A 15,032-nucleotide genomic window follows, 5' to 3' on the forward strand; every position below is an offset into this window, starting at 1 on the left:
CTTCAGCAGGAGTGATCCAACCTTCAGAGCACCACTGCTCTGCATGGACATCTTCCCCGACTGCCATGCCTTCTCTCTTATGTCCACTGGGCCTCGATCCTGACTTTTCGTTTCCCCCATGCGTTGCTTTTCCTCCAGGCTCCTTTTACCCCTTTGTGAGCACAGGTGTCTAACAACCCAAAGAACGTCAATGGAGAATAGCTGAGCTAATTGTGCTTGCAGGTAATCAGCTATCCGCTCTGATTTAGCACCCTGTGGCTGCATGGTTTTGAAACAAAGTGCCTCACACCCTCAAAGCTGGGCCAAGCTACCCTGTTATTAATGTACAGTTAGGTCCATAAATATTTGGACAGCGACAACTTTTTCTAAATTTGGTTCTGTACATTACCACAATGAATTTTAAATGAAACAACTCAGATGCAGTTGAAGTGCAGACTTTCGGCTTTAATTCAGTGGGTTGAACAAAAAGATTGCATAAAAATGTGAGGGAACTAAAGTATTTTTTTTTAACACAATCCCTTTATTTCAGGAGCTCAAAAGTAATTGGACAAATTAAATAACTGGATATAAAATGTTCATTTCTAATACTTGGTTGAAAACCCTTTGCTGGCAATGACAGCCTGAAGTCTTGAACTCATGGACATCACCAGATGATGGGTTTCCTCCTTTTTAATGCTCTGCTAGGCCTTTACTGCAGTGGCTTTCAGTTGCTATTTGTTTGTGGGCCTTTCTGTCCGAAGTCTAGTCTTTAACAAGTGAAAAGCATGCTCAGTTGGGTTAAGGTCGGGTGACTGACTTGGCCATTCAAGAATTTTCCACTTCTTTGCTTTAATAAACTCCTGGGTTGCTTTGGCTGTATGTTTTGGGTCATTGTCCATCTGTATCATGAAACGCCACCCAATCAATTTGACAGCATTTAGCTGGATTTGTCTCTGAACACCTCAGAATTCATTTGGCTGCTTCTGTCCTGTGTCACATCATCAATAAACACTAGTGTCCAGTGCCACTGGCAGCCATGCATGCCCAAGCCATCACACTGCCTCCACCGTGTTTTACAGATGATGTGGTATGCTTTGGATAATGAGCTGTTCCACACCTTCTCCATACTTTTTTCTTGCCATCATTCTGGTAGAGGTTGATCTTGGTTTCATCTGTCCAAAGAATGTTTTTCCAGAACTGTACTCTTTAGATTTTCTTTAGCAAAGTCCAATCTGGCCTTTCTATTCTTGAGGCTTATGAGTGGCTTGCACCTTGCAGTGCACCCTCTGTATTTACTTTCATGCAGTCTTCTCTTTATGGTAGACCTGGATATCGATACACCTACCTCCTGGAGAAGGGGTTTCTCTTCACCATGGAAATGATTCTGCGATCATTCACCACTGTCGTCTTCTGTGGATGTCCAGGTCTTTTTGTGTTGTCGAGTTCACCAGTGCTTGCTTTCTTTCTCAGGATGTACCAAACTGTAGATTTTGCCACTCGTAATATTGTAGCAATTTCTCGGATGGGTTTTTTCTGTTTTCGCAGCTTAAGGATGGCTTCTTTCACCTGCATGGAGAGCTCCTTTGACCGCATGTTGTCTGTTCACAGCAAAATCTTCCACATGCAAGCACCACACCTCAAATCAACTCCAGGCCTTTTATCTGCTTAATTGATAATGACATAACGACGAACTTGCCCACACCTGCCCATGAAATAGCCTCTGAGTCAACTGTCCAATTACTTTTGAGCCCCTGAAATGAAGGGATTGTGTTAAAAAAATGCTTTAGTTGCCTCACATTTTATGCAATCGTTTTGTTCACCCACTGAATTAAAGCTGAAAGTCTGCACTTCAACTGCATCTGAGTTGTTTCATTTAAAATTCATTGTGGTAATGTACAGAACCAAAATTAGAAAAAAGTTGTCTCTGTCCAAATATTTATGGACCTAACTGTAACTGCACATTACCACGACCCCATGATGAGCCTCACAGTTACTAAGAAGTTGGGTTAACTGGTAAATTGACACACACACACCACGCAGGAGTGCAAGGTGAAATAAGGGAGGAAAAAATCCAGCTCTTTAATAACTGAACAGTATGAAACCAGTTGTGGATAGTAGAGCCAGATGACTTGCTGATCCAGGGTGCAGAAAGTTCAAGAAGGACACGATTGTAAAATGAAGACTTCCAGATTGCAGGAGACTCAAGGGCAGGAGATTTCCAACAAAAGGCTAAAAGCAATTTAGCTAAAATGGTTGTAGTCATTAAAAGCCTCTGTAGGGAGAGAGAAAGGGAAAATGAAAGAGAAGAAATGTATAGGAAGAGAAGAATTTGAGGGGACAAAGGAATGGAGAAAGAAACATAGAGAGGGATTCAGCCACATAGCGCCCTAGAGCCTCAGCCAAAAAACTTTCCCAGAACATGTGCAAAAAAGTGACAGGGACTTTGAGGACAGAGGTGACCTAGGGGATCTAATTCTAGTCTCAATTAATGTCTCCAAGGAGTAGGACACCATCTACTGTATGAACAAATTTAAATTGTGTGGGCTGGTGTTTAAGATATTTAGAGCAGTTTTTTTTATAGTTATAAAGATGGTTTGCCAGCACAGCACAGAGGATGGGGAAGAGTCTTTTAGCCAATTACAGTCAACCCTCGTTTATCGTGGTTAATCCGTTCCAGACTCTGCTGCGATAAATGAATTTCTGTGAAGTAGGATTCTTTATTTATAAATCGAGTATTTTCGCAGTTAGAGCATAGAAAACCTGTTTACGACCTTCTAAATACATTTTCTAACATTATTAGAGCCCTCTAGACATGAAATAACACCCTTTAGTCAAAAGTTTAAACTGTGTTCCATGAGAAGACAGAGATGACAGTTCCGTCTCACAATTGAAAGAATGCAAACATATCTTCCTCTTCAAAGGAGTGTGCGTCAGGAGCAGAGAATGTCAGAGAGAGAGTGAGAGAGACAGAGAGAGAGAAAAGCAAACAATCAAAAATCAATAGGTCTGTTTGGGCTTTTAACTATGCGAGGCACCGCTGGACAAAGCAGCTACAAGGAAGGCAACAATGTGAAGGTAGTCTTTCAGCATTTTTTAGAGGAACGTCCGTATCCTCTAGGCCAGTGTGCGAACACCCCCTTGGCTCACACCCCCTCCATCAGGAGCAGAGAATGTCAGAGAGAGACAGAGAGAGAAAAGCAAACAATCAAAAATCAATACGTGCTGTTTGGGCTTTCAAGTGCTAAGCACCGCAAGGGAAGCATATCTTATCATTGAGGAGTTTTATTTAATATGTAATACGTGCTCTGATTGGGTAGCTTCTCAGCCATCTTGCAATAGCATCCCTTGCATGAAATCAACTGGGCAAAGCAACTGAGGAAGCATGTACCATAAATTAAAAGACCCATTGTGCACAGAAATCTGCGAACCAGTAAAAAATCAGTTATATATATTTAGATATGCTTACGTTTAAAATCTGCGATAGAGTGAAGCTGTGAAAGTCGAAGCACGATATAGCGAGGGATCACTGTACACACTATTGGTAGAGTTTTGAGGTGAGCATTGCAGAGGAGGGATATAGAGACCACATGCTGGTTTGGACTTATTAAAAAGGGATGAAGCAAATGAGTCCTGGGGATTCATTGCAGGAGAGAAAGACAGGGGAACTCCACATGTCATAAACACAGACCTCAGCTGCAAATAGAAAAGGCAGTAAGTGGAAAGGAAAGGATGCCTACATCGAAGACAAAGGAATACTAGCAGCCCTGACTCATTAAATACATCTTCCAGACTGACACTAAGAAGAGGAGGAAATTGAATGGCCTCTGATATTTAGGGCAGGATTACAAAATAAAAGAGCGTGGAGATGCCATCTTGGTCAATGACCCTTCAATTTTTCTTCATTTCTGTAATTTCTGAAGGATATAAGACACAAAAAGGGACCAACAATAGAAGAAAGGGACTTTATCAGAAAGGCTTCTATGCAATTTAGAAAGAGTAGTATACTGTTATCCAAAATACTATAATGAAAAATTTTATATTTAACGTAAAATACTGCAGGTTTAACTAATTTTAGAATTGTTTCTGCATTTAACATTTAGTTTTCATTTTGGTATCTTTTAATGACTAAAACTGTCACTCTATTATGCATTCAGCTCTTTTATTTAAAAGAATTAAAAAAAATATGAAATGCAAACATCACAATAACCTGAAACCAGAGGTCTTTTCCAAGTATCCTTTTTTCCTTAACAACATGCTTGCAAAATCTGGCAATTAATATTCCAATACTTCCTGTTGTCATCCAAGAAATTAGCATAAGTGCACCTGTTGAATAAAATAGAATAAAGTTTAGGATTTAATCAACTGGTACAAAAATGAATGAAGAAATGTTTTTTTCCAAACTTAAGTGGTTTCCAAATGAAACTACACTATAAGAGACACAAGCACTTACCGTGTGTTTTAATAATAGGAGGATTACTTTCACTGCCACTTAATGACTGTGTGCCAAGGAGATCAATTTTGCTAGGACTAATAAAAGGTGTTTGGCGATGTTCCTGTATTACACCTAACAGAAGACAAAAAAGCTCAATGGTATTAGAACAACCCCTAAACAGTTTAAAACCTTAAAAGAAGCCACAAACAAAAGCATTTCTTTACAGTTGTACTTCTTACAAAGTACAGACCCCTTCTCAAGTCTTGTTCACAGTTGTAAAGAACAAAGAAAATGTGGCTTATTTTTTTTTATAAAAAAAAAACATTAACTTAAAAAAATGTATTGTATAATAAAAAATGAAGGATTTGAGTAAACAGCACAAGGTCTACATTTAGTCATTTCACAGACATATGATTAACTAAATATTCCACACACAAAAAAAACAACAAAAAAAAGATACTATATACTATATAAAACAGATTTATGAAGCATTCATAAAATTATAGAAGTGTATTAGGGTTTGAACATTTGGGTCATACAGTAGAGAAGAAAAAAATTGACTTTAATCTCTTAGTTTCAAGATTCCATAGGTCACAAAATCATAGATCATGTGATCACATTTTATCTTGAAATTTCAACTTTAATCACAAGTAGAGGTTTTGTTTTATTCCCTGTGGTCCCATTACACTTCTTTATAAAATACTGGACTTAAACAAAACTTTTACTTTAAGACATGACAGGATTTAAATTTATTAAAGGAATTACTGTAGTACAGTGGATCAAAACTGTCACTTCAAAATGAATTCAATAAGAACACAGGGACACAGCTGGAAACTTAGGGATAAATTTCACACAAATATTATGAAGTTTTTCTTCAAACGGAGAACAATAGGCACATGGAATAAGATACCAGGTTGTATGGTAGACATTAGGGCTCATTAAAACTCAATTTGATGTTACTTTGGAGGATTCAAGTATATAGGACTAGTGAGCTTAGTTGGGCCGAATGGCCTATCCTCATCTAAATTTTTCAAATGTTCTAATTATTCGGTTTATGTAGACAAATTTCTTAAACATGGACAGGGATAAATCTGAAAAATCAAATAATGATTAGCCTGGATTTGCATTCAACCAAAACTAATAATACCATTAATCAATTTTCTGCCACTTATCTGAGACAGCAGTCTAAATCATAACGCACAGACATCTCACTTCACTAGTACCTCCTCCAACTCCTCTGTTGGGATACAGAGGCATAACCAGCCCAGTCAAGACATATCATCTCTCCAGCATGCCCTGCGCTCGTCTCGAGGTCTCTTCCCAGTTGGAAATGCTTGAAATACTACACTGGGAAGACATCTAGGAGTCATCATAGTCAGATGGTCGAACCACCTCATCTGGCTTCTCTCAATGTGGGGAAGCAACAGCTCTATTTTGAGCTCCTCCCGAATGTCTTCATTTCTTGCCCCATCTCTAAGGCCCAGACATCCTCTGAAAGAAATCCATTTCTGCTGCCTATATCCATCATCTAGTTCTTTTGGTCACTATCCAAAGCCGATGACCATAGGTGAGGGTAGGAACGTGGACTGACCTTTAAACCAAGAGCTTTGCCTTTTAGGTCAGCTCCCTCTTCACTACAATGAACCAGTACAATGTTTGCATTACTGCGGATAGTGCTCCATTCAACCTGTTGATCTCCTGCTGTCTTCATCCCTCACTCATAAACAAGATCCTGAGATACTTAAACTTCTCCACTTGAGGCATCACCCTATCCCTTACCTGGCTATATAAATAAAACCGAGGGAACTGCACCCTTTTCCAGCTCAAATACTAAATTTTTTTATATTGCACCTTTCTAATTATTAAACCACTTTTAGGACTCTCTCGTCATTTTCTTTTAAAAACTATTTCAGCAACATTTAAAATAAGATACCTCTCCACTAAAACATTTCTAGATTAAACAATCATATTTCAAAAAATAAACAAGTGCAGTATCATTCATGATCTAACCCACATCATTGTTGTGGGAAGCCAGTGCTTAAACATAATTAAAGTATGTACAAGTCAGGTATGAAGCTCAGCACTCAATTGTGTTTAAAATGTACACTACTTACTAGTAGAACACAGCCTTTCAGGGGTACCTGTGTTCATTGTTTAAGGGTTACAGTAACGCAAGATCATACATGCCAGGTCCAATTCACCACAAAAATTGAGCATGCACAGAATTAGATTTAAATAAACTCTGCTTTCAGAGTTTTTACATTCCTTTGTCCCAGCAGGCTACCACTACTGTCATTTATGAGCTACGCGTCACCAGAGAAAGTAAACGTAAACAAAGACCGATTTGAGTTCTTTCTCATGGCAAAGGGTATTCTCTTGGATTAAGTGGTAACAAATCCATGTTTTTTGGTGTGAGGATTTTAGTTTTTGCCCATTGGCATAATAAAAATGTTAGTTTCATTGGCTTTCATAAATTGGCCTTACATGAGTCTATGTCCCCAGCAATAGATTAATATCTAACCCAGAGATGGTTCCTGCACGAGGCTGCTAGTATAAATTCCAACTCTCTGTGACTTTGTGTTCAGAAACTTTCATTGGTCTCTTTCAACCACCTATTCCACCAACTGCTGACATTTTAAATACCCCCTGCAAGGCCTCCGTGTTAGTTAATCATAACATGCAATGTAGTTATCCACCCTTTTTATATATTAGCAGTAACGGCATACTGCACGATAACATGCAGTCGAATACACTTCACTTATAGTTTTCTTATTCTCTCTGTACATTTAGCATTCATTTGCTGAGAAGTTGATGCTCTTTTTGCTTCATCAGCAGCTCTTGTTTTCTCCACTCCAGCAGCCCACTTCTTCTCTTCTTCCACTGGCATCTTTTCACGTTAAAACTGATTAAATCAGTGTTTGTGTTGCAATTACTTAGTACGTGGTTCTTAATTTTTCACTTAAGCTGGCACTTAAGTGTTCAATCTGCCTCAAGAATGATTTAAGATATGAAGAGGTAGAGGAAGTGACAGCGAAGGTGGTACAGATGAGAATAGTACCCGTACGTGTGTGCCGCACCACCGCCCTGCTGCACGCTGCTGAGAGTTGATTCTACAATAAAATAAAATGAATAATAAAAATCATCACCCCGAAAGCAGACAGTAGAGGTCATGTAGTATATGTGTACCAAATTTCAGGTCATTAGGTCAAACGGTTTGCGAGCTACAGGTGATTTAAAATCCTGGACAGACAAATGGACAGCCACGGTAGCATATTACATAAGGAGATTCATCAGTAACATTGAGTTAGGATTATTCCTTCAGAAACAATTTGAAAAGCACAGGTCAGAAATAATAGGTAGTGACTACTGTCCTAGCAACAGGATAACCTGCAATGTCCTGTAAATATTTGCACCTCAGCCGCAGTGCAAGAGAAGGTCTACTCCAGGGGAGCATCATAAAGGTTCTCTGCTGCTAAAAATGATTGGACACACCTGCTTCAACAACATACCTGGCATAAAATAAAGCTCACCATCCTGACACAAACCATTGAGTAGATTGCTATCAGCCAGAAATTAGCCAGGTAGAGTTACAGTGCAGCAGAAATAGCAATTGTCACAAAACACATCATTCATTGTAAAAATAACAGAATAGGAAGAACACAATAACTGCCAAGTTCAAATGACATAAGATGGATAGGATTTTAAGTTATTAACTGAAATGTAGTCCCTAGAATAAACATGCATTGTTTAATCACATTACTAGTGGCTTACAGCCATTAAAAAAAGACACATACCATTTGAAGAAGGACCAAATGCCAAAAAAATGTAATAGTAGCTGTTTGCAACTCTCTGCTGGGTTGATATGACATTTTTTGAAATGAATGAACATTGGATTACTCCCCCACTGTACGAAGTTGTGATGTTGCTCACATTCCCCTAGGATGAGATTTCAACCAACTTTTTAGGAAATTTCAGTTCAATCTCATTTATATACACAAACACACATACATATACAGACATAATATTAAAAAAAACACATCAAGCCAAGTACCAGAAGCAAAGGTGTCAGCTGTGTTCTTCCAGTGGAGTATGCATGCTGAATCCCAACAGATCCATTATTAAGAACACAAGCATAAATGTCATCGTTTCCCTATAGTGAGGGAGAAGAGAAAAAATACAATGAAAATGCACCCTAAAACAAAACTAACAGAAGAAAAGCAAATCTTTATACAGAAAGTTGAAAATCTTCAGCAAAAAGGTCTGACCTACATGAAGAAAATAATGGAGACAACGGTATCCTTTTCAATATTCTCTAAACATTTCAATACTTGTAAAAATGCTAAATGGCTATCAATGGGATTACAATTTAATGTCAGAAAACTATGTATCAGAAAATAAAATTAAAGCTTAGCTTTTCCTGTTTCTGTACTGTGAAAGGTTGGCCAGCAAGCAAAGTGGATGTCAAAGATGCCAACACGATATAAAATAATAAGGAAAGATTAACAGGAAACCTACAGGTTAAAACAGCTTTGTCAATATCAGAACTCCAGTTATGTAATACAGGAGTCGCTAAAAGGTTGAAAGTTCTTGTCAGTGTGATTTGTTTTATTTCTCTTGAAGGTGTTTGTGCAATAAGCTGGATAAGGCAGGCTAAAAAAAGCAGAAAAAACTCTATTCCAATATTTGAGGAGCTTTCTGCTTAATAAAACTAAGTATTAGCCGTCTCTATGTTAATGAATAGAGCCATTCAATAAACAAAAATCTAGAAGACCTCCAAAAATATCTAAGTGGGACTGGTGTTTAGTTTGTGCAATAGGGAAGATTAGAAGGTGCCTACTATGCGGATAAGACCTCAGAAGGTACTCAAAAACCACAGTGTTTGCTGATGTTTGCGGATAAGTTTTATGATGATGAACGCAATCCTGAAAATTATTTTAAGAAGTTTCAGTGATGAGACTCTATAAATAATCAAAAATTAATTTAAAGCTTGATAGAAACTAGCATTTAGGGGATAATTTAGACCAAAGACCACTATTGGGAAGAATAGTGGTCTGAGTCTTAAGACATAGGCATAGACAAGTTAGGGAGCCACTTCATTGCCAAGGCAAATAATATAAATTACTTCTTTCAGGGAAATTTGAAGTTTTCTCTATTTAACCCTCATTGGTGCCAGTTTTGAAAATATACTCTAATTCTATTATAGTAGATTGTGTGGCTCATTGTGCACATACACAAAGGATGTTTGTACCGGGTTATTTTAGCTAGAGATTGTAATTCAGCCTTGTGTTATTGAGTGGGAGGTACTGTAAATACTTAAATTTCTCTATGATGCACTAATTTACTGTCCAAGTTGGCCTCTTCCTTGGATACAGTGCTACCACGAGCAGACCCTGCTCACACCACACTGCAAGAGACTAAACAGGTTCAGTAAGTAAATGTATGGATAAGCAAATGAAATAAAAATGGACTCTCAGCTTTGGGATGAAGCCTTTAAATTTCCACTTTAACTTCCCAACCTATACTACAGATACTCAAATTGTAGTTACATTCAACATAATTTACCTTTCAATTAATCAAATACTGTTAACACAAAGAATTTCTGCGTGTTTTGACAACATTGGAAGGCTTATTAAAGAAGATTTTAAAAGTATTCAGACCCCTAAATATTTCACACTCTTTTTAGTTTTGTAGATTTAATTTTAAAATGAAAGTTTGAATTTTTTACTCATCAAACTACAACCATTATCTCATAACAATAATGCTTCAGAAAGGTTTACAAATTTACTAAAAATCAAAAACAAAACCTCTCTGTCAGAAAAGCATTCAGACTGTTATTTCAAAACTGTGTGTAAGGTGCCTTGGCAGCAATTACAGTTTCAAGACTTCTAATTAACAGCAACAAATCAGCACAGCCAAATACAAATAAGAAAAAGAGAATAAAAAAAAAAAACAACAAATACAGGTACATGAGTTACAGATATACATGTCTGGGTCAAAATATGTACAGCGTTTCACATTTGAAGTCAAGGGAAATAAAAAAGAAAAAAAAAGGGGAGAAAAGAAAAAAAAAAAAAGGGGAATACAGACATTAATTATTGTGTTTAAATACAAAATGTGATCCCCCTTTATGTAATAGCACAGCAAGATCACGAGGTAGGTGATCAAGCAAAGGCTGCCATATCCTACAGAATGCATTACAATTGCCCTTTATGATGGCACTGAGGCTCCATTGGCAGCACCTTGAACATTTCTCTGTACCATTGTGTAACAGTGGGGGGGTGTCTCTGAATCCATTGAAACAGTACACATCGCCTCGCTAAATGTAAAAGTTTACCTAACAAAAGCATCTGTACAGAAGACAGAGAGAGCCCTTCTATAGATAGACCCAGAACGAACAGCACAGGGTTCAGTGGGATCATTTGGTGAAAGATGGAGAGAAGCTCTATAGCAATATTTTTCCAAAATCTAGTAATTAAAGGACATTGCCATAAGACTTCTAATTCTAATAACAATTTAATTGCATTATTATTGAATTTGTTATTTCTGAAAATATTATAGAAATGAGGATATTTCTTTTTGGGTAAGGGAGTATTATAAGCAGTAGCTCATGTTACATAGAGTATTAGTATACTGTATCTTGATTTATTTAAACAGGAAGAGCAACTAGTGAGGGGACGTGTAGAAGGGAAGTGATTGGTGTTGCTCAGCATTGTATGCTCACTGTTGTTCAGTAAAAGAATTGGTAAATTGTTTACAAACTGTGCGATTTCTACATAACAAGGACTCCTCTGTCACTTTACCAAGGTCACTCATGAGCCAAGTAAAACTAATGCCATGTTCTGGTAAGGTGAAAATAGTGGACTCCATTCACCAGCTCTTACAGCACCACATTCAGAACATATAGCTTTTACACTATGTGTAAATGTAAGATTTCAGTTTTGATTTTTAATAAATAATTTGCAAACCTTTCTGAAAACGTTTAATGTTTGCCAATACGAGCTACTGAATGTAGAATTATGAGCAAAAATGTAAAATTGATCCATTTAAAATTAAATCTACAACATAAAAAAAAGTGCAGAAAGTGAAAGAATCTGAACACTTTCCGAATACACTGTATATAGCCTATTGTCTCTTTATGAAATGTGTCATGAATACACAGTCACCTGGGTGTATTTGGGGCCTATGTAGTGTGCCTATCTTGATCAAGATAGTCACACTTTCATTAAATTCAGTGTACAGCTAAACATCAGCTGAAGAAGCAAGTTACAGTTTGAGTTGGAGAACTAATGAGAAAGCAGCTTACAAAAGAGGTTCTCAGAGTGGAGCCTAAAGGGGTCCTCCAAAGGCAACGGTCAGCAGTCTTCTAAGTGGGTTTTAAATTCCATGTATACAGCAGAGCATATATAAAAAAGAAATTCTATGACGGGACCAAGCAAATCACAATATCAAGAAAGACTGTTAATACCTTATTTATTCAAGTCACAAGACTACATGGAAGTGGTACAGAAGTACACAGACTGCATGAGAAGTGCTAGGGGCCCCAAAAGAATTTAACAAGTAGTAGTTTTTAAAGAGCCTTTGAGAGCTCTTCATCTGTTTAATAAATAAAAAAAGAGTGGCTCCAGACAGCAGTAGTGACTGCTGGTGTTGGATGGTTAAATGGACGTACACAAACATATTATCTTGTATCTAAACACTGAGGGATGAAAGCTTCCTGGAAATATTAACACAGAATTATTTTTTGATGGTGGTTTTGGGGGAAAATGTAAACACAATGTGGGATTGTTACTAAAAAAAATGGTTAGAAGTCCTCACAGGCAATGCCAAAGCACTCACTTGGAGGTCTGTTAGATAACATCCACCTAATTTATGGAATCTGACCAATCAAATGAATGTTACAAGGAGCCGAGTTTTCACAGTTCTATCGGATGCAAGTCTGAAACCAATCCTAGATAAGGCTCCAGTCAACTGTGTGACAGTTAGATATATGCACTCTTCTAATATTCAGTTACCATTATCTGGTCATCTGAGAATCCAATAGCTACATAACCATTAGAGCTGCCAGCAATTTCAAACTGAAAACCATCCGTTCCATTCTGAAGTGCAGTAGAAGACATAAAATAACAGTTGGAATCTGTACTTGGATCACATCCGTCAGGATTAGTAAAGCAGAACTTCACTGTGCCACAACCAGCACTAGATAAGGCGGCAGCACGATTGCTAAAACCCTGTCAATGGAAAGAGATAAAACACAAAATATTTTTAGAAGAATATACTTCACTTAGCAGTTCATACAAACTGAATTACCTAGCATTACTAGAATGTTATAAGCAACAAATGACCTAGGACACATGGCTTTAGAAAATGTACATTTTCCAGTTGTCAATACATTCCAAAAGACTGCACAATGCACCAATATTAAATATACATGACAGCATTTTAAGCCCTTTAACAGGACTATTTATAATGTGTGCTGTAACTTTGATGAGTTACGCATATGCATTATGCAATGCTCCATCCTATAGTCATAGAAACTGTCAAAGAATATTATGAACTCCCCATAAAACAAATATCTATTAATATTTATTTTATATAAGACCACATTAATTTTTTTATTTATTCAATATTCTCTTTACATAATTTGTTGCAACTATTTAATACCTTGTAAAGCACTTTGACCTACATCCTGTTAATGAAAATGTGCTATAGAAATAAATGCTTCCAGATCATGTAACATAATATAAAAAGGACAGTCTCTGTTTTGGCAGCCAATCAGTATGGAGCACAATAGAATAAGAGGAGCACTGCATGAAATTAAAAGATATCTGTGCTGCCTCCAATGTTTGACAAGCCTTTGACTGTGTCAATGAAGTGCCACACTACATAACTGGCACAGATGTGACACAGGTGTGATAACAACTATGAAGCAGGACTGCCAACAACTCGCTGTGATTTTAAGATTTAAATTGAGGCTGTGGTTGAAAGTCATTTTAATCTTCACTTACCTGCATTGGAAAACTTTGCTAATGTATCAGTAGACATTTGACACAAACTCTGTGCCAGAGGTTTCACATGAATTTCTGTGACACTCTCAAGGCATACTATGCAAAACATCTACTTTTCCGAAACTGTGATGGTCAAGGTGTTAGCAGGCCAAGCAGGTCTGTCTAAAATACCTTGTCCCCAGCTACATATTCCAGCTCTTCCTGATGAATTCCCAGGCATTCCCAAGCCAACTGAGATATAATCTCTTCAGCACATCCTAGGTCCACTGCAGGATCTCTGCCCTGTGGGATGGGTTAAGAGCAGCTATAGGCTGCATCCTTACGACATGCTCAAACTACCGCAATTGGCTCCTTTTGGTCAGAAGGAGCATGAACTCCAGTCTGAGTCTCTCTCGGATCAATGATATTCTTGCACTATCGTGGTCCATTAGCCTAACCACCTTTCTGCTACTTGTACTACTAATCTCTATTTTTCAGTCAATACCCACAGCTCATGATAATAGATGAGGACAAGGAGGTGGAATGTCATGCAGGCAGAAAGTTTTGTCTTTAGAAACAGCTCCCACATCACTACCACAGACCAGTACAGCACCCATCGAACAACTGCCACTGCTCCATTCCACTTGATCTTACATTATCCATCACTTATGACCAAGATATTTGAATGTCTCCAATATGGAAGTAGTTCCCTCCGCTCTCACCTGGGGCCTCATGTATAACGGCGTGCGTAGAACTCGCACTATAACATGGCGTAAGCACAAAAGCCAAAATGTGTTTACGCACAGAAAAATCCAGATGCAGGAATCTGTGCGTACTCCAACTTCCACGTTCTTCCGCTACATAAATCCCGATCACCGTGAAAACTAACGCTCGTGCACACGCATTATGTAACGCCCAAAATACTCCCAGAATTATGCCTATTTGAATATGCAAATCAATATAAATCGCCCTTAAGCGCAGCCTTCTGTGAAAAGACAATGGGAAAAGCACGGGGGAAAATATAAGAATTTCAGCCAATACCAAGTGGAGGCAAATGAATAACATACTATTTGTTCAAATAAACCGTGGTATAATCAACAAAAGGAAGTTAATCGAGTGACATAGCGTGTTGGAGAAACTTGAAAGCTCACATTCACAAAATCGCACAGTGCCGGAAATAAAAAAGAAGTCACATATCAAAGTCGCGTGAAAAGCGAGTTGTAAGCCCACTGTCTGAGTGTCATATGAAAGCTTATTAGGGTACAGAGAAAAAAGGCACACAGTGAGGAAAAAGCACGAAATGTCAACTTCAATCTCGACATTTCCACTTTAATCACGTAGTTTATTTTGTCATTAAAGTAGAACATCATAAACTTCATCTTAAAATCGTTTAATTAACCAGTTTCTCAAATCACATCGTAATTAAAGTAGCACGTTAAATGCTTTGTTTTGTATTTGATCTTCTACTCGTATGTGCTCTATGTGTGTGAATCACTACTTGCTTCTTAAACTGGCTCTCTTCCTCCAACTGGACACAGAGTCCATTACATTCATGATATTACAGCTCTCTGAATAACTAAAATACTGAGATGTATACATGATATTATTTTTATGATGATAGGAGTTAAAGCACATTA

At 37.7% G+C, this 15,032-nt stretch overlaps 1 protein-coding gene across 1 annotated transcript in view; it reads right to left on the bottom strand.

The window, feature by feature from the left end:
* Positions 1–15,032, bottom strand: part of zgc:163022 (putative ferric-chelate reductase 1) — a 62,472-nt gene that overhangs the window by 19,888 nt on the left and 27,552 nt on the right. The window contains exons 6-10 of the mRNA XM_039735958.1: positions 12,424–12,639; positions 8,463–8,561; positions 8,206–8,347; positions 4,430–4,543; positions 4,187–4,302 (exon numbers count right to left, since the gene is read on the bottom strand). Coding sequence (XP_039591892.1) covers positions 4,187–4,302; positions 4,430–4,543; positions 8,206–8,347; positions 8,463–8,561; positions 12,424–12,639 — 687 coding nt within the window. The remainder of the gene's footprint in view (positions 1–4,186; positions 4,303–4,429; positions 4,544–8,205; positions 8,348–8,462; positions 8,562–12,423; positions 12,640–15,032) is intronic.

Source organism: Polypterus senegalus, chromosome 14, assembly GCF_016835505.1.
Source record: "Polypterus senegalus isolate Bchr_013 chromosome 14, ASM1683550v1, whole genome shotgun sequence".
In the NCBI taxonomy this organism is placed as follows: domain Eukaryota; kingdom Metazoa; phylum Chordata; class Cladistia; order Polypteriformes; family Polypteridae; genus Polypterus; species Polypterus senegalus.